This window comes from Danio rerio, chromosome 4 (assembly GCF_052040795.2).
Source record: "Danio rerio strain M-AB ecotype USA chromosome 4, GRCz13ab, whole genome shotgun sequence".
Taxonomy (NCBI): domain Eukaryota; kingdom Metazoa; phylum Chordata; class Actinopteri; order Cypriniformes; family Danionidae; genus Danio; species Danio rerio.
In genome coordinates this window covers 46003702-46023336 of record NC_141024.2, presented here as the reverse complement: position 1 = coordinate 46023336, position 19635 = coordinate 46003702, and the positions used below count along the sequence as shown (strand labels likewise).

At 38.1% G+C, this 19635-nt stretch overlaps 3 protein-coding genes across 9 annotated transcripts in view; 2 read left to right on the top strand and 1 right to left on the bottom strand.

Annotated features, from left to right (window-relative positions):
• LOC141375011 (zinc finger protein) overlaps nt 1-7242 on the top strand; it is a 254575-nt gene extending 247333 nt beyond the window's left edge. For 3 of the 5 annotated variants that reach the window (XM_088649707.1, XM_088649708.1, XM_088649706.1), the window contains exon 3: nt 4630-6877. In XM_088649707.1, coding sequence (XP_088505833.1) covers nt 4630-5636 — 1007 coding nt within the window. In that variant the 3' untranslated portion in view covers nt 5637-6877. 5 annotated transcript variants of the gene reach the window in all.
• The window catches only part of LOC110439394 (uncharacterized), a 97970-nt gene that overhangs the window by 55741 nt on the left and 22594 nt on the right, over nt 1-19635 (top strand). The window lies entirely within an intron of this gene.
• LOC148681900 (uncharacterized) lies at nt 140-11784 on the bottom strand. Of its 2 annotated transcripts, XM_088650806.1 has the most exons (10): nt 9008-11784; nt 8811-8911; nt 8560-8679; nt 8432-8479; nt 8250-8333; nt 8076-8141; nt 7552-7612; nt 7355-7427; nt 2712-2808; nt 140-2305 (listed from the first exon to the last, which is right to left on the bottom strand). In XM_088650806.1, the coding sequence occupies exons 1-7, from the start codon at nt 9063-9065 to the stop codon at nt 7574-7576; spliced, it is 516 nt and encodes a 171-aa protein (XP_088506932.1). In that variant the 5' UTR covers nt 9066-11784; the 3' UTR covers nt 140-2305; nt 2712-2808; nt 7355-7427; nt 7552-7573. The 2 variants fall into 2 exon arrangements, 1 of the variants encoding a protein (XP_088506932.1); XR_015942685.1 differs by lacking the exons at nt 140-2305; nt 2712-2808; nt 7355-7427; nt 7552-7612 and adding an exon at nt 7734-8045 and having other exon boundaries at nt 8129-8911; nt 9008-9576; nt 9705-11784.

Sequence of the window (19635 nt, the reverse complement as noted above, 5' to 3'; positions counted from 1 at the left end):
TTTAATAATAAAAATATTAAATGAATCCATCTTGCAGTCCTGAGTGTGCTGCCTAGTTCTCCTAAACGCACATAAGCATTCATTGAAAGACAGGAATTAGTTTCTTTCAATGCTTGTTCTCATGTCTTTTGTCATTATAAAACAATAAATTTAAAAAGTTGAACTGAGCTGACGATATTTGACCTACAGTATTCTCATAGAAGATATCTGCTATTACGGTAATGGTGTTGGCTTAGTACTTTCCATTTGCATATGTCCCGTTGATCACAATTCCCTTTTTTCATCAACTTCTTTATGGGTTTAAACTTGTTTCTAGTAGTTGTTACTAGTTCTCACAGATAGTGTCTGAGTTAGAATTACATCATTATAATAATAACTAATTACCAGGGCTTTTGTGTTTAAACAGGTTTTTTTGCAGGGTCTTAAGAAGACAGAAATTCCAAAATCCAAATTTTAGGCCTGAAGAAGTTTTACATTTACTGAAATATTGTGTTGTAGGTAGGGCTGCACGATAACAGGAAAAAATTTTATCACAAATATTTTTCCCAAAATGTTAATCTCGATTAATAATGACAATTATTCCTTGGGTTATGAACTTTTATTTATTTGTGTGTTATTATTACTGCACTTTACAGTCACAAATATAGAAAAATAAACATAAACCGGACATGGAGAATGGTGAGGTCTCTCTAACATGGTTTTTAAGCTGTGGGAAATAAATGAAATAAATAAAATTAAACTGTGCATGTCAACTTGTAATAAAATAAATCAATAAAACTGTGGTGCAAAAACATTTTAATTTTTTTTTTTTTTTGCTAAGAGCACAAGCCTGTCAACATGATCCAGCTTTAGGGAAGACCGCAAACAAGTAACTACATTTCCATCTGTACTAGAAGCCCTCTCTGAAGAAGAGCTTGAAGCTGGTATGCACAGCTATTTTTTTTGCCACTTTTAAAAGCCTTGAGTAGATCTTTCTATGTTCTTTCCACCATTTTAGTGTTTCCCCCTCACTATCCAGGCAGCTTGACTGCAAGTAAGATTCCAGCTCACAGGCTCCACTGGGTTCCTGGTTGTTAGGTGGCCAGGCCTGATCAGCAGTTTTAAAGTAGCTTCCTAAAGTCATCTTCTTCTTTGGAGCACATCCAGCTTCAGCACCCCCTCTGTGTTCTCATGTGCTGTTGCACCAAAGGGGTGGCACCTAAACACAGAAAATTCTATTAGAACAAAATGAGAATAAAGTGACCATAAAAATCACAGTGCAGTTATTTTTAATACCATCACTGCCACTGTCTGCATCTCAGCTTTCAGTCTGGATTGGACTGATGGTGTGTTGTCCTCTGCGATGTATCTCACCTTAAAACGTGGATCCACGATAAAAGCCATGTAAAAAGCTTGAATATCTAGGTCACTGTATTTTCAATTTAGGTACTCCAGGATTTTACACTTTAATGCTCTTGACAGGTCAGTATCATCATCCTTTACTTTTAAGATTGATGAGTTAAAAAGATGAAAAACTGGCATTGCAAATGACACACTGACTACATTTACATGGACACCAATTTCTTGATTTTATGGACACCAATTTCTTGATTTTAATGCGATTAAGACAATACTCTGATGAAGATTCGACCATGTTAACAACGATTATTGATTAATTTAATCAGATTAAGGGTATAATCAGACTAAAGAGAAATTAAATTAAGACAAGTGGAAAATGACGATTTTTAGTCGCATTTTTAAAGTGCAGCACAGACATGGAAACACCTTAATCAAATTATTACCATCATGTAGGACTTTAAGCCGCATTTTGCGACAGGATAGTCTACACACACACACACACACAAGCACCCACACACGGCTGTTTGACACTTTTTGCACCTTCCGAGTCAGTGCAGACCACAGACACCTGCATTCTCATCTAATATCTCGTTTGTCATGGGGGGCATGCCAGAATGAAAGTGAAAGTGCCAAACCTCAGTTAAAGTCGACAAATTATTAATGAAACACCCGAAATTACATGAAACTCCGGAGGAAATGCGGATAACGTGGTGACGCAATGACGTTAATCTAATTATGTGCTATAACATGTTTTTGTCAGAAGACAGAACATGTGCAATGGCCTTTTGCTGCTTAGTCATTCTCTCTATTATGGCCTGATGTGATCCCCACCTCATTGGACACTCTGTTTTCAGTGAGTGCTCTGGAAGTTTCAGCTCCTTTTGTGCAGCTAAAAACTTTCTTACGGTTCCAGCTGTAAGAGAAGGAGCTCACCAACTTTTTACAGAACCTCACAGCCCGGTCAATTCTTGGATCATTCATGGCATTCCATACAGAAATAAGCATTGTGAGAAAGAAAAAAACATGAGACATTAAGACATAAGAAAACATTTTTTTTTTTGCAACTTTTGATTAGAGTTAAATAGTGTGTTTTTCCAGTAATTAAATCTCTATATAAGGCAGTTATCAATCATTATTATTAAACAATAACTTGTTCTAAATTACTCTGGGTTCACGTACATTAACATAATGGTATTTGACTTTAAATTTCTCAAATTTGATAGATTAGTAGATAGATTGATAAATATGCATAATTTGCTGAATGACTAAGTATCATTGTAAAATAAATTAGTGAATGAAGAAAGAAAAAAAAAAAGAAATGAAAAAAGAAAATGTATTTTCAAATAGTTTCAGTGTATCTGGAGGAAACTTACCAATGGCTAAATCCAGTCTGTGACCAAAGCAGAGCAGTCTCCTCCAGTTATTCACAGATGCTGCTTTAATTGTGTCGGATGCCTGCGGTAATAAACTCTGCTGTAAGGTCTTGCGGGAAAAAATGAAGTTTGCAAAAGCTTGCTTTTCATTTCAAACTCGCTGTCCAGTTCCGCAGTTCTACTTAACCAAAAGTCCATCGTGGCATCAAAATATTCGATGCTGCGAATTTTTCGTTCTATTTCTTGGCAGCATTTCGCATACATCAAGGGTACCACAACACTAGAAAAATGATGGAAGGCTTGATGTGAGGGTGTATCTTTTGTCAAGTGTAGTGATCATTATTTTAAACCCCTAACTGTTCACTGTGGTTATACGACACATGTTCTTGGCTAAGTGGTACGCGATCGCCTTAGCTATTTGCTTGTTTCTTTGCGAGCTAGATGGATATGGTATTGCATTATTTCCACCAATAGCTGGTGTGTGGTGAGCGCACTGGTGCCGTTGTCCTGTGGCTGCTGTCGCATCATCCAAGTGGATGCTGCACGCTGGTGGTGTGGAGAGAAGCCCCTCATGATTGTGAAGCGCTTTGGGTGTATGGCCATACGCTGTAAATGCGCTACATAAATACACATTACATGACATAAACACTGTGCCTAATATTGTTGCCTGTGTTGTGGAGGGCCGGGAATTCTTTGTGGATGCGGTTTGTGTTTTCAGTCGTTGAAATTCTTGATATTGTACTTTGTGGTGGCTTTTAAAATGCTTTTTTAGGTTAGTTGTGTTGCCTTGAGACGTATGGACTCATGAACAGAACATGAGCAGAGTTAGCACAAGACTCGTAGCTGCTCAACGACCCATTCCTCGAAACCGAAATAGTTTCAGACAATGGAGTATGACCCTTTTTGGGGACTAACGATTGTACTTCTGCACTTTCTTCACGCTGCACTGCCATTGTATTCACTCCAAATCACTGTAATCTTGTGATGCCAAGCCACTTCAGAGTGAGCGCGCTTGCAATCTATGCGCAGTTACATCATGCTTGTGATGCAGCAGCAGTCCAAACTGTAAACTCCGCCCATTAAAAAAACAGCTTTGTCTTTATACTGCAAATCGCGACAATATTTACTGATCGTGGATCCCAAAAATCATTATCATGATAAATATACAATAAACCGTGCAGCCCTAGTTGTAGGTCTCAGATGTTTTTTTTTTAAGCAAGTCTTCATTTTCCTTTGTTCATGTTCTGCTAGCCAATCTGAATCCAAAGTGTTTGGATAAAAGTAGAGCTTGTTTTTTTTTTACCCAATATTTACATTTTTTTGCTCAGAAATGTCTAAAATATTAAATTATTTATTTATTTATTTATTATTGTATTATTGAATGTATTAAATTATATATTTTTGATAGGACAAAATCTAAATCTGGGTCATTGAAAAATTCCTTAATCTGTAGCCATCTCCTCATCACTCCAGTTTACAGCAAACATGGCATTTAGAATTTGTATACGTTAATTCATTAATTTTCCTTCTGCTTATGCTTAGTTCTGACTGCATGATTTTAGCCCGGAATTTTTACTTGCCAACAGGTTTTGAGAAATTGCCGACAAATGGCTGACATCACAGGCAAATTGGTGCCCATTCACTGGAGTAAAAATCACACAGTATGAACTAAAGATGCCATCTGAGAGAATCGCCAATGCCTGTTAGATATTTGGCATGCTAAATATCTGGAGCTGTTGGCGATTCAAATCATGCCGTGTAAAATGAGTTTTGACTGATAATAACATTAACATAATAACATAATTAATAACATTGGCGATCGCCTGCAGCCTGTCATTTTCATTTGTGGATGAAACATCCATCCCATGCTTCTCGCTTTGAGCCTTCATACTAAAGTTAACTTTTTTTTCTTTTAAAGACCTGATGGTGCTGAAAGAAGAGACTCTTCATCAGAATGAAATGAAAGAGAAACAGCAGTTTGAGAAACACCAAGACATAACGACTGATGAAAAACCCACACTGACTAAAAAGACTTCATCACGTGGAAGACCTCGGAAATCCAAATCTGGATGTAATTTCAGCTGTAAACAGTGTAGAAAAAGTTTCAGTCAAAAGCCAAACCTTGATGTTCACATGAGAGTTCACACAGGGGGGAAACCTTACACCTGCAAACAGTGTGGAAAGAGTTTTAGTCAAAAACAAAGCTTTAAAACCCACATGAGAATTCACACTGGAGAGAGGCCGTACACATGCCAACAATGTGGAAAAAGCTTCAATCATGTAGGAAACTTTGCAGCACACAAGAGAATTCACACTGGGGAGAGGAAGTACACATGCCAACAATGTGGAAAAAGCTTCTATAATACAGGAAACTTGGCAGTACACATGAGAATTCACACCGGGGAGGAACCTTACTCTTGCTCTCAGTGTGGAAAGAGTTTTAAGCAAAATGTCACCCTTAAAATCCACATGAGAACACACACTGGAGAGAGAAGATTTACTTGCACACAGTGTGGGAAAAGTTTTTCTCAAAAGCAAGACCTTGGAATCCACATGAGGATTCACACTGGAGAAAAACCATACAAATGCACAGAGTGTGGTAAAGGTTTTCCATATAAAAGCACACTCAAACACCACATGATAAGTCACACAGGAGAGAAGCCGTTTGCATGTGTTCAGTGTGGAAAGAGCTTCACAACCAAAGCTAACCTCATGAACCACATGAATGGTCACACTGGAACCATAGTGTTCAGATGTGATCAGTGTGGAAAGAGTCTCACACACAAAAACTCCATTAAGAACCACATGAAGACTCATTCAGTAGAGTGTTTTAGATGCAGTAAATGTGGAAAAGACTTTAAACATAAAAGAAGCCTCAACACTCATATGAAGCTTCACAATGGAGAGCAGAGTCCTCAAAAATGAGCCCTTGTCCACACAAATACGGGTATATTCAAAACGGCAGCTTGTTCATGTAGTTTTTCTGTTCATTTAGTGAAGTTTATTTATGAGCTACTTTCAAGAGGATCACATGCTTATGATTGTCCACGGCTGGTCCTGCATTAGCTAACACAACTCAATACAAATAACCAGAGTTTTTTTTTTTTTTACCTCAGTTATCTTCTTCTTGAAGAATCCCCCTACTCACCCTTCTTTCTAGATTGGGTGACACAGAGACCTGGTAGTTAGCACTGTTGCCTCACAGCAAGAATTTCACAGGTTAAAGTCCCTCTGAACCAGTTGATATTTGTGTGAAGTTTGCTCGTTTTCCCTGTGCTCACATGGGTTTCCCCCATGTTCCCCCCACAGCCCAAATACACATGACCCAAGTAAACTGAACATTCAACAACACATTATTTATTTGATAAACTCTTCTCTTCGTAAGAACTTTGGTCAGCTTACTTATTTCATGTTTTAGAGTCATCAATGTAAGAATTTACTGAGCTGCACTTCTCCTCCTAACCAGAGGGAGGTGCTCCTGACCTTTCACACACCAGTATCCAATTTCTATACACCTTCCAGAACATTGGATGGCACCACTATCCCACCATCTGCTGTGTGCCACCATTCAAGGTAGATTAGCAACATTTGTGTTTTGCCCTATCAAAGTTTGTGTGTAACAAGCTAGTGTTCATTCATTCATTTTCTTGTCGGCTTAATCCCTTTATTAATCCAGGGTCGCCATAGCGAAATAAACCACCAATTTATCCAGCAAGTTTTTTTTACACAGCAGATGCCCTTCCAGCCACAATCCATCTCTGGGAAACATCCACACACACACACACACTCATACACTACGGACAATTTAGCCTACCCAATTCACCTGTACCACATGTCTTTGGACTGTGGGGGAAACCGGAGCACCCGGAGAAAACCCACGCAAAGGCCACACAGAAACACCAACTGAGCCGAGGTTCGAACCAGCGACCTTCTTGCTCTGAGGTGACAGCACTACCTACTGTGCCATTGCCTCGCCCCTCGTGTGTTCAGTCTTCAGCCATTATTGTTCTCCTGATTCTCTTGAGAAGCTAAATGACACTTTGTTGTTGTGTTTTTATGTCAGATTTGTTTTGCCTGTTTACTGGAAGCTCGGCTTCAGTCATTTCTGTTGTACTTTGTATTCTTTTTTTCAAGTAAAGATCAGTTGTTTGTTTTTTTTTCTAAAACTAAATGCCTCAAGTTCCATTATTAATTTTCTGCTCTTGGGTTCATAAGTTTAGGAGTTAGCTCAGCTGGGAAAAGCCCCAGCTTTGAGTCCAAGAGACCTGGCTTCAATCCTCACCTAAATCTTATAATCTATATGTACATTTGAGTCAGATTATGAAATTTTGACTTGATCAAATCTTGATGTGTTGTGGGTAACAAATAAGGACTTTGGTTTCAAAACACATTTGTTTTGATTGAATAATTTGAGAAAAGAAACAAGTTTCCTTTTTGAAGACAATTAAACTTTCTGTAGACAACTGGTTGCCTTTAAAGATATGTTCATGTGAAAACTCCCACATTACTACAAATAAATTGTATAAATAAACAGCACATTAGAGCAGATGTACAGTTGCATACTAAAATAGCATATTCGTTTTGTAATGATTCCAAGCAAAAAAAACAGCATATGCAAACATTAATTAAGTTTTTGAAGAAACTTTTTTTTTTTTAATTACTTACCATCAACACAAACACTCCACAGTTATTTGAGCAACGTTGTTTGGGAATGCCCTGGTAATACAAAACAAAAAACAAAAAGAACACCACCATTAACAACAACAATTAGTAAAAAATAAATAAAAATAAAGTGAAAACATTAAGTAGTTAAGGAACAATGTTTATGGGTGATGCTTACTGGAATTTCATCAGCACTGTACTCATCCCATGTGTCTAAACATACATGGTGTGCTAGTTTTCTGTAGAGAACAATATTAAAAGAAACAATCATACAAAACATTAAACATTTAAAATTGAAAGCTCTCATATCACAGGGCCAACAGTCCGTCAGACATTTAGATGGGACTGATTAAAATAATATCAATGAACATATAAAGATAGATAAATCTGAACAAAGAGGAAAAAGTGAAAAAAAAAAAACAGGGATATGTGGTTTAAAACAGAACTACCATTATCCCGAATTCTTAACTTTTCACTCATAAACCAATAACTGCTCAATTAGCGTGTATCATTGAAGCTCCGTCCAGAGAGGGAATCAAGCCAATAGATCTCCCTTTTTTTTTCTTCATGATCCATGACAGTGCAACTTTAACATTACATTTCATGAACTGAATCCTTTTCAGGTTTTATATTTAAAATAAGTAGAACAGTTTAATATTTTCTATTTAATTACTCGACATTATGTATTATATTGTCACATACACCGATCATCCAGTGAATGCTCGTCCAAGAAGGTAGTAAAATGATGTCATGACTTGCCAGATTTTCCTTTAACAAAATCATAAGAATTTTTAAAGAAATGTAGTATTTACAACACAAACACTAAATGACTTATTCTACACTGCATCAGTTACAAAATCACACAATAACACTCACAGGAACATTAGACAGTGGGTCACCACACATTGGAGGCAACCAAGTCACTGTCACATATGCACTGAACACATGGACTGTTATACCCTGTTAAGTGAAAATAAATAAAATACAATTAAACAAGCAGATACAATCCTTTACATTAAATACAGAGTTTTTTTGCTCTAGGTCATTCTTTGCATTACCTGAAGGCCAGCAACATCCTTTATTACAGAAAGGCAAGCATTTAAAATCTGTAATCATTCAAGGATAAATTTATTCTACTACTTGGGTTAAGGTATTGATATACCAAAATGTGTTTGCAGAATCTTACTGTCGCCTCTACATCTTGAAGTAGTCCCAATGTTTGGAAATACAACCTGGTGAGGACTGTGCCTCCAACAGATGCTAGGAATTCATCTTTTGGCCCTCTCTCCAGTAAGGCATGGTTTAACTATGAAGAGAACATACTATAATATTCTGCAATACAATATCTTTCTCACTGTTCATCTTTATGCATTTTAGTTAAAGTATGTTTAATGATCATCTAATGAATAAACATGTTTCATGACATATAAATCTAACCTTCTCCAGCAGGACTGGACTGAGTGGCTGTGTCCAGCATGCCTTGTTTGGCTGCACACATTCCAGAGTGAAAATACTCCCAGTGGAAGTTTGAACAGGCACTACAAAATATATAAAATTGAAATAATTAGCAACAACGCCCCATTTAAAATGACAACCAATATGAAAGAAAAAATATAAACAATTTAAATTTTTACAGTTGTTGTGTTGGTTCACTAAGGATATCTTATCAGTCTTAACATAGGGTGGAGGCATGCCTTTAGATTGAAAAACAGTTTATGCATTATGTATAAAAGGTACACTGCAAAAAAATGCTTTTCTTGCTTAGATTTTTTGTCTTGTTTCTAGTCTAAATATCTAAAATTTCTTATATCAAGAGGCAATTTCTAGATAAGCAAAACATATTTTCTTGTTTTGAAAAATAATATGCCAATAATAAGTGAGTTTTTATTATTATTTCTCAAAACAAGAAAATATGTTTTTCTTGTCTAGAAAATTCTTCTTGATTTAGGAATTTTCAGATATTTGGACTAGAAACAAGACAAAAAATCCAAGTAAGAAAACCATTTTTTGCAGTGTAATACTCTTACAACAACAAGTGGAAGAAGGAGGGCAACAAAGGAGAAAGAACGAGAGGGAAGAATAAGGAGAAAAACAGAGAAACAACCATTTTTACCAAAATCCTTTGGTGCCTGTTTGAACACTGGCTCATGATCAGGTACAATCTCCAAGTCAGAAAACACGTGCTTGTCCGTGAATCTGTGGGCTAAGACAAACAAAAATAATAAGAAAAAAAGGTTAAATGCTGTTAACTATGTTGCCCTTTGAGGTAGTCATTAAAACTTTAATAAAATATTTACACAAGTATGAAGAATATTTAAAAAAAATTATGACCTTTCCATTAAAATCGGATTCCAAAGTACGGTTGCCATGGAACAATTTATTAAAATGTTCTATTTTCTTTTGGTTATGTGCAAGATTCTGGTTGTGGAGAATATTTCGTGCCAGAAAGATGTGTGCTGCTGGTCTTAACATATTCATGAAGTAGTTGTTTTTCTTTACTTCTGAAAAAAGCTGCTCTGCACGCTGGATATTAACTTTTCCAGCCAGCTCTGGCATAAGACCAATATTGCGGAGCACATCTCTCTTGTCCATACCAAGCGGCAACCTCCCGCTCTCTCTCAGGAAGCCAATACGGAAGTAACTAAAACTGCAATTCATCCGAAATTCCGCTAGTCCTGGCCGCTCCTGGCTCCAAAACAGAGCAAATTTCAATTGAGCCCACAGTTAGAATGGCCAACTTTACAGCAGAAAAAAAGGTGTTTACAGCCTGGTACAAAAAAAAAGATTTTGGTTAATACAGGTAATATTACTCTTCATGACAACTGTGAGGGGGGTGAACTTTTTTATAACTCATCCGTTTCTTTTATATTAAGTTATATTAAGTTTGCATAACTAAGGGCGTGGTCACTTGATTGACAGCTAGGTCTCGCTGGTCGCCGTCACTTCACCTCAGCTGAATCCCGCAGATTAGCCACTGAACTCGGCATATTTATCGTATTTCTGTGTTGTTTTATGTGGCTTTACACAGTCAACTGCCTTTTGGACTTGTTTCCCACAATTATTAGATGGCATGGCATGCTGAGGGCACTTAATTGTGCTCACAAACCATTCACGTGGCCTCCGTTTCCCATGTGAGTAAAGTTATATACTTATCTACCATCTCTATACATGTATTTGTTTTATTTAAAATCATTTATCGTTTGTTTTTTATATTTAGAGCTGTAATGCACTCCAGAATCTGTCAGATTGATTAGCTGTAGGCTCTAGAACAGTCATCTGAAGCGTTGTCATACAGTGTTATGCTGGATTTTATCAATAGTCTTACAGTAACTAACACAGACTATATCTGAAGTGTTTGGAAGTAATTCGCGTTTTCCTCCTGTTGAAAAATGTCATAAGAACAATGTTCAGTGGCTCAGTGTATTACAGCAGTGTTTTTAAAAGTCTAAACACTTTATTGATATAGTGTACAACCAAGCACAAGTGGTCAGAATACAAACGAGTCACTGGTGATAAAGTATTAAGCGTTCTCCCAAAGTAAAGTGTGTCTGAACGGTCTGAACCAGGTCCAAGCTAAATGCTAGCAGGTGTCTGTAGCTCCGCTCACTCTCCGCCTCTTTGCCCTTGTTTGGTATCCCGCCGTGGGTGTAATGACGCGTGACCAAAATGGCGACGGTTGGCCGCGCCTACTTGTGGCTTCTTTTGCGCTCTTCAGAAACCTATGGGTGACGTCACGGATACTACGTCCATATATTTTACAGTCTATGGTCCATACTGCTGCTTTGGTGGAAAATTACACACAAACAGTAGTGCTCGGACGGACCGGTCACAGGGTGGCAGTCAGTATCTGCAGGTTTTTGTTTTTTTTTTGTGTGTGTGTGTGTGTGTGTGTGTGTGTGTGTGTGCCAGCCAAGGAAAGTGAACTTTTAGTTTTCCTTCTTTTGCTTGTTTATTATTTTCAGCAGAGGGGTCTTGCACTCTGCCCTCAAATGGGTGGAAAGGTGGACATCTTTTATTTAAGTGTGCAACTAAGCCTCGAGGGTAATCATAGATTGTGATATTAGGAAAATTCATACATGACAGCAGAAGGTCCGAGAAATCCTGTGGACTCTCAGCTCTCAGGTTAAATTTGATTGAGTAAACAATCCCACACGGACACATGATTACACCTACACCACCTATAAACACACACACACACACACACAAAAAACTAAATTATTGAAACACTAAACAAAAAAAACATTTCAACAATAATATAGTACATTTTAACGTGGATCAAAAACCTTTCATAAATTATCCTAAAACTTTTGAGCAGCAAGCTTTCATATGTTAGGATAATTTTAAAAACTTTGATCCACTTCAAATGTTTAACATATACTGTACACATGTGGGCATATATACATATACAGAACTTATACATGCAGATACATACATGCCATAACTCACCTGAAGCACCCCAAATCTTTTCAAACACCTTGTTGTATGTCACTCTATTTGACATTTAATCACAAAGTCTGAGGATGAGATCCATTTTGGAACCAACATTATCAACCCCAAACTGTCGACACAGCTTTTTGAAATCTGCAATCTAATCATAAGCAAATTTGAGAGTAAGTTTAGCAAAAAGTGAATTAATTATTTATTATTAAATTAATTTTAAAATACAAATCAGGCATGTCTCCATTTTCTCCCTTTTCGTTTTGTTCAATTCTTTCCACCCATTCCTGAGGTATTGCTATTTTTAAATCCTCAAACTGTTTTACAAGTGTTTCTTTCCCTTAATTCACTTCATTTTCAGATAACATGTCTTCAATTACCTGTAATGGAAGATAGCCATTTATCACCTCATAGAGCACATCCTTCACTTGCCTAATTCCAGCTTTCCACCATTTTTTATAATATATTACATTTCCATCTTTCTTGACATTCATGTTTAAAAACAAAGGTTGTTCTAAGAGCTGGTTTCTTCCTTTAGGTACAATGAGCATATTTTCTAAAAAGTTTCCCCAAGTTTCTAAAACCTCTGTATAAAATATTGGTATACCTGTCCACATTTCTTTTTTTTTGTTTTCATACATAATACACTACATCCCTTATTTACTTGACCACATTTCTTTAAAAAATAGCCCATGACACTTTTCCACACTGCTTTACTCTTAACATCTACAAAACATTTTACCAATTTTGTCCTTAATGTTTTCATCCTTAAAAGTGGGTATGTCCTTAAAACGTGTCGTATGCTATTTTTGCTCTTCCTTTTTCCAATAAGAAATCTAAAACAAATTTTCAAAATTCTTTTATAGTAATCAAAAGGCAATGGGGTAACACTCAGCACATACCACATTTTTGAGAGTTGAAAAGAGTGTGTGTATGAGAATTGGAAGGGCAGATGGATGGAACTTAGATGGAAATTAGATTGAGATATTGGAAACTGAGAAACCTGACATTGAAGGCAAAGGTTTTATTGATTAATTCTCTAATACATTAATCTTAGCTCCAGTTCCTTTACAATACCTCTTTAAAATCCCCATTGCCTTTGTTACACTTTGGATGTCTTCAACCAACAAAGTTGTGTCATCTGCATACTGGTAAATTGGCTCAACTTTGGTTCTTTCTTCTATTTGTATTCCTTTTATTCCATTGACTGCTTTTATTGCAAGTCCTAATGGTTCAGCTACTAATGTGTACAGTAGTGCAGATAGTGGACATCCTTGTCTTATAGACCTTGTTGGTTGAAAACATTCCGATAAAAAAACATTGCATTTAATACATGTCAAAATATTATAATAAAAAATGTTGATCCATTTCCTAAAATTCTCCCCAAATCCAAAGTTTTTAATCACTTCAAACAAATAGTCATTTTCTCCGTTCCTTGTTTTAATTCTCCATTTTTATCCAACACCTCTTTCATTAAGTCTCCTTTCTGTCTAGTCTTTTCTAAGTTAAGGAAGTATTTTGTACTTCGATCTCCTTCAACAGTGTACTTTGCTTTGCTTCTAATTATATTATTTTACAATATTTTATTGAACATTTTTTTGTCTAACTTCATGTTGTCCCACTATATTCTTTTATCTTTCCTATATATTCTATCCAATTTACTGTTTACAATTATTTGTTGATTTTTTTTTCTTTGTACGTCTCATGTTTTAAAATTGTTGCGTTCAAAATCCATACACCTAATCCCCTTTCAACTTTTACACAATCTAACTTCACACAAAAAATCGAATGATCACTAAATCCAACGTTTTTGTAAAATACACTTTTGATATAGTCTTTCATTTCTACATTACATAACATATAATCAATCCTACTTCACCTCATTTAAAACCAGTTGCATTCTTGAAAATTTCCTCTTTGTCTTATTTCTCTCTCTCCACACATCTATTAAATTGCATTCTGTCATCATTTTCAGTAGCTCCTTTCTCCCCTTGTCTTTTCTATATACCATCTTACTTCCCAGATCTAATTCTGTGAAAACAGTATTAAAATCTCAAACTACAATAACATTCTGCCATTTTTTACATTTATACTAACGTTTTTAAAGTTCACTTTTTCATTGGATGCATGAATATTATAAATTATGAAATTATTTTCAACTTTTTCTAATTTCATCGCCATGCTTTTCCCAACTCCATCCTCAAATATTACCTTTTCTTTTTCATATATACCTTGTTTTATTCAAATCACTACTCCACAATCCACTTTATCCTCTCTATTGTTATAATATATTTGACCATCCCATTTACTTTGAACCATTTTAACCATTTTGAACCACTTTAATTTTTCCAATTTTTTTCTTGCAAAACAATCATGTCAGCTTCTTTACATAACACCAACATTTTTTCAAATTTCTCCACATTCAATAAACCTCTTGCATTCCATGATAAAAGGTTAAAAAACGCTTGTGTCCACTGTTCTTGTTCTGACGTCTGTTTTTCGTTCACATTTTTTCCTCTCTCTTCCCTTATATTGTTTGTTTCCTCCTCCATTACCCTTGTTTTTAAATCTTCTTCTTCCTTGTTTCTTTCATACAACTGTCCGTCCTCTTGTTTTGTTCCCCCCTTCCTCTCCTTCCATCCAACATTCACACTTGTTTAAAAATTGTATAAATTCTGGATGTCACAGTGTAAAACTAAGACACTGTGACTAACAAACACACGTCACATTACACTCATACATACTTTTAAACATGGACCTTTGTGTTATTTGTATCGTGCATGTGTGTGTTTGTGTAATGTGTACATGTTGTTTTTTCTGTCAAGATTAGCATTGTGTTTATGTAAAAATTTCACTTTTATGTCAAACAATAGCCCATATCAACACTGAAATAACCACAGACACATTTTCTTTTAAACTTCATTTATTAACCAAACATAGAGAGTTTACATATACTTACCAGTTTCCATTTCTCAGCACCAAACCTGTTTAACTTTCGAACAAAGCCATTTATACAGATTTTTCCCGCCTTCACTTTGGAGCAGCCATTTTCCATAACATCATCAGGGTCACAAGCCCCTGGTCAGTAAATAAAAATCACAGTTTTGTTGTTTAAATTTGTATTGGTTATTTGTTGTGTTGTATTTTGAGTTTTGTATGCATATTCATTTACTTGCATTAATTTATATTTCTGTTGAATGTCTTTTTATGTATTTTTTTGTCTACATGGTAACCCACTACCAGTAAAATGGTTTAACCCATGGGCGGGGCCAATACAATAAAATGGCCCCAAACATTTACTTGGAGTGGGTAGTTGTAGGAGAAGGTTGTTTGTGTCAGTATTGTTAACAGATTTTGTTCAGGTCATTTACTTGATTTAGCTGAAAAAGTCTGTATATACATTGTAAATATAGAATAGTTTATTTTTCTTTATTGTTATTTTGTCACTTTCACATGTTTTGCTGGATTTTTGTTTTCACTTTGTGTAAATAAATCACTCTTCACTTTCACCAGCGGCTTCTGTGACACTTTTTTGCCTCCATCCACCCGGTCAATCGTAACAGTTGGTGTCAGAAGTAACTCGGGTGAGTGTCACAGAATTACCAAATATGCCGCCTAAGAAGAAAACTCAGCTAGCAGCTGATGTGGATGTCAATCGTAACACTGGACATTTGACAGTATTACAATTCCTTGCAGTGTCCCTTTTCTTCACATTTATAGCACTTAAAATCTGTGCAATCCATTAACAGGTGCTTTTTTTTAAAATCATCATATTACATTAACATTTAAAAACTCCAGAAATTTCACAAAACAAATACATTAAAATAAACTTTCTTCATAAAATAATATCCTCTTTGGGCAGCTTCCACTTTAAACCATTTAAAACATTATACACTTCATCATTAAACACATCATAAAAGCTTGGTAACATATCTTCTTCTTTAAAATACCAGTACAGTCTTTCTATGCATCTTTCCATTTTTCTTTTTATTACATTCCACACATTAACAGTTGCTCAGGGCTCATGCACAGCCTACAGGTCTTCACTTGGTGGCTGTGCATTACCCTGAAGTACCTTTTGCTGTTTCCAGCTTTGTGCTACATGGGAATAATGCCACCTCCTTAGGGAACCTTACTTCTAGGAACCTTGTTCCGTCCTCAATGTCAGTGCCTGTGTAAACTCTTCTTTTTATTTTTGATATGGGATAAACTCCCCATCCTTCTAATTTTTCTAAAATTTCTCTGTCATCAAGATAGACTGGCAGGTGCACGAAATAAACAACATAATCCCTGTTTTGGAGCTTTTTGATTTTAACAGTTCATTTCCTTAATCAACAGTTCATAGATCAATTCCTCACATGTTTCTTGCTTTACCATAGTTAGTTCAAACTCTTTTCCTTGCCTCAGTCTCAAAGCCAGAATCTTCCCATGACCACCCTTGTCTGTCACTGCTTTAATGATGTCCACAGCTCTTACCTCATTTACTTCTTCGGCATTCACTATTACTGTTACTTCTTTAAAATATTTTCTTCCAAGTTTTTCCTTTGTCCAGCTCGTTGTCTATCGTCCAGTCCATTGTCCTTAACCATTCTTGCCCCTCCATCCAGTCTAGTTTCATTTGCCAAGAGAGTCTCTGCATCCAGCCCAGTTTCGTTTGCCAAAGAACGGTCCATTTTATGCCCAGGAAAAGTGAAAAAAAAAAAAAACCTCCAGTTAGCAAGATGCTGCTCTCAGGTGGTTTAAAAAAATAAAATAAAATAGACTCTTTTTCACTCCATAAAAACAACACAAACAAACACACAACAAAAATTATAAAATGAAGGAGACCCTTTCTCCAAACTGCAGCTGTTCACTCCCTGTATCGCTCACTAGTGTCCTCTACTGTTCCCAGGGTGGTACGGCTATAAGCAGGCAAGAATTCTACCACTGAGCCACCAATGTTGACACATATCTTTCCTTGCCTTTGTGGTGTGTGTGTGCTGCAAGGCTGTTACATGCAGCTGGAAGAGGAGCAACACAAAACATGAACTGCATTGGCCCAGAATCAGACCCGGGTCTCCTGCATGGGAGGCGAGAATTCAACCACTGGACCACCAATGCTGCCTCACATGTTCACCTGCCCTTGTGGGCTCTGAGAGCTGCCAGGCGGTTACATGCAGCTGGAAGGGGAGCAACATAAATTGCATTGGCCAGGAATCAACACAAATCCACAAATGCTGACCTGCTTATTATTTTGCCATTGGCCGGGAATCGGACACGAATCTCCCACGTGGCAGGTGAGAATTGTGTGTAAGCGAGGCGCAACTCTGCGCAGGAGTTTAGACCGGGTTTGTTTTGGTCTAATTTAAAATCTATTTTAGTTTCTCAAAATAGCAACGCGCCAGCAGTGCGCCTCAGAACACCTTCTTTTTTAGACCAGAACGCCTATGGGTGCACATATGAGCGCTAATGCATTTGCTATTTAAACAGCGTAGCGCAACGCCTCAAAACGCCTCAAGCTTAAACTAGCAATATAATGTTGCGCCGCGCGCATGATAGGGCACTAAACCATCAATGCTGAAACACATGTTATCCTACCCTAGTGGGGTGTGATTGCTGCTATGTTGTTACATGCAGCTGGAAGAGTAGCAACACAGACCAGCAACTGCGTTGGCTGGCAAACAGACCCAGTTCTTCCACAAGGCGGGCGAAAATTCTACCACTGAAATACCAACGCTGGCACATATGTTCTTTTGCCCTTGTGGGGAGTCAGTGCTGCAAGGCAGTTACATGTAGCTGGAAAAGGAGCCACACAAAACAGCAACTGCACTAGATGGGAATCGAACTCATGTGTCCCGCATGGTAGGCAAGAATTCTACCACTGAGCCACCAATACAGATATACTCATATTGCTGCCCTAGTGGGGTGTGACTGCTACAAGGCTGTTACCCAGAGCTGGAAGAGTAGCAAAACAAAACAGTAATTGCATTAGCCGAGAATCAAACCTGGGTCTCCCACGTGACAGGTGAGAATTCTACCACTGAACCACCAATGCTGATCCATGTTGTTTTTTGACTTTGTGTTGTGTGAGAGCTAAAAGGCCGTCAACCAGAGCTGGAACAGGAGCCACACAAAACAGCAATTGTTATAGCCGTGAATCGACGCCAGGCCTCCCGCGTGGCAAGTGAGAATTCTACCACTGAACCACCAATGCTGACTACTAATACTGCTGTCCTAGTGGGGTGTGATTGCTGCTAGGCTGTTACACAGAGCTTGAAGAGTAGCAACACAAAACAGGGTTTGCATTGGCCAGGAACCGGGCCAGGGTCTCCCGCGTGGCAGGCTAGAATTCTACAAATGAACCACCAATGCTGATATGCTCATACTGCTGTCCTAGTGGGGTGTGATTGCTGCTAGGCTGTTGCCCAGAGCTAAAAGAGTAGCAACACAAAACAGAAATTGCATTGGCCGGGAATCGGACCCGGGTCTCCAGCATGGAAGGCTAGAATTCTACCTGTGAACCACCAATGCTGATATGCTCATACTACTGTCCTAGTGGGGTGTGACTGCTGCAAGGCTGTTACCCAGAGCCGGAAGAGTAGCAACACAAAACAGGAATTGCATTGGCCGGAAAACGGACACGGATCTCCCGTGAGGCAGGCAAGAATTTTACCAGTCAACCACCAATGCTGACCTACCTTGTTCCTTGCCTTTGTGTGAGTGCTAAAAGGACATCAACCAGAGCTGGAACAGGAGCCACACAAAACCACTTCTGTATTAGTCAGGATTTGACTCCAAGTGTGTCCCGCGTGGCAAGTTAGAATTCTACCACTAAACCACCAATGCTGATATGTTCAAACAGCTGTCCTTGAGGGGAGTAATTGCTGCTAGGCTATTACCCAGTGCGGGAAGAGTAGCAACACAAAACAGGAATTGCATTGGCCGGAAAACAGACACGGATCTCCCGCGTCACAAACAGGAATTTTACCACTGAACCACCAACGCTGATACGCTCATACTGCTGTTCTAGTGGGTTGTGATTGCTGCAAGGCTATTACCCAGAGCTGGAAGATTAGCAATACAAACAGGATTTGCATTGGCCAGGAATCGGACCCGGGTCTCCCGCGTGGCAGGCGAGAATTCTACCAGTGAACTTCCACTGCTGATATGCTCATACTGCTGTCCTAGTTGGGTGTGATTGCTGCAAGGCTGTTACCCAGAGCTGAAAGAGTAGCAACACAAAAGAAGAATTGCATTGGCTGGTAATCGAATCCGGGTCTCCTGCGTGGGAGGTGAGAATTCTACCACTGAACCACCAATGCTGATATGCACTTCCTGCTGTCCTAGTGGGGTGTGATTGCTGCAAGGCTGTTACCCAGAACTGGAAGAGTATCAACACAAAAGAGGATTTGCATTGGCCGGGAATCGGACCCAGGTCTCCCGCTTGGCAGGCGAGAATTCCACCACTGAACCACCAATGCTGATATGCTCATACTGCTGTCCTAGTGGGGTGTGATTGCTGCAAGGCTGTTACCCAGAGCTGGAAGATTAGCAACACAAACCAGGAATTGCATTGGCCAGGAATCGGACCCGGGTCACCCGCGTGGGAGGCGAGAATTCTACCACTGAACCATTAATGCTGATATGCTCATGCTGCTGTCCTAGTGGGTTGTGATTGCTGCAAGGCTGTTACCCAGAGCTGGAAGAGTAGCAACACAAAAATTAAATTAAATTGGCTGGGAATCGGACCCAGGTCTACCACGTGGCAGGCAAGAAGCCTACCACTGAACCACCAATGCTGATATGCTCAAACATCTGTCCTAGTGGGGTGTGATTGCTGCAAGGC

What these genes read in the sequence shown, in the direction of transcription:
- LOC148681900 (XM_088650806.1), bottom strand. Translation starts at nt 9,065, where the DNA reads ATGCCTCCACCCTATGTTAAGACTGATAAGATATCCTTAGTGAACCAA. An exon ending in GTCCAGTCCTGCTGGAGAAG is followed by an intron (nt 8,680 to 8,810) that starts GTTAGATTTATA and finishes TTCTCTTCATAG; the next exon opens with TTAAACCATGCCTTACTGGA. An exon ending in GCATTCACTGGATGATCGGT is followed by an intron (nt 7,613 to 8,075) that starts GTATGTGACAAT and finishes TGTTCTCTACAG; the next exon opens with AAAACTAGCACACCATGTAT.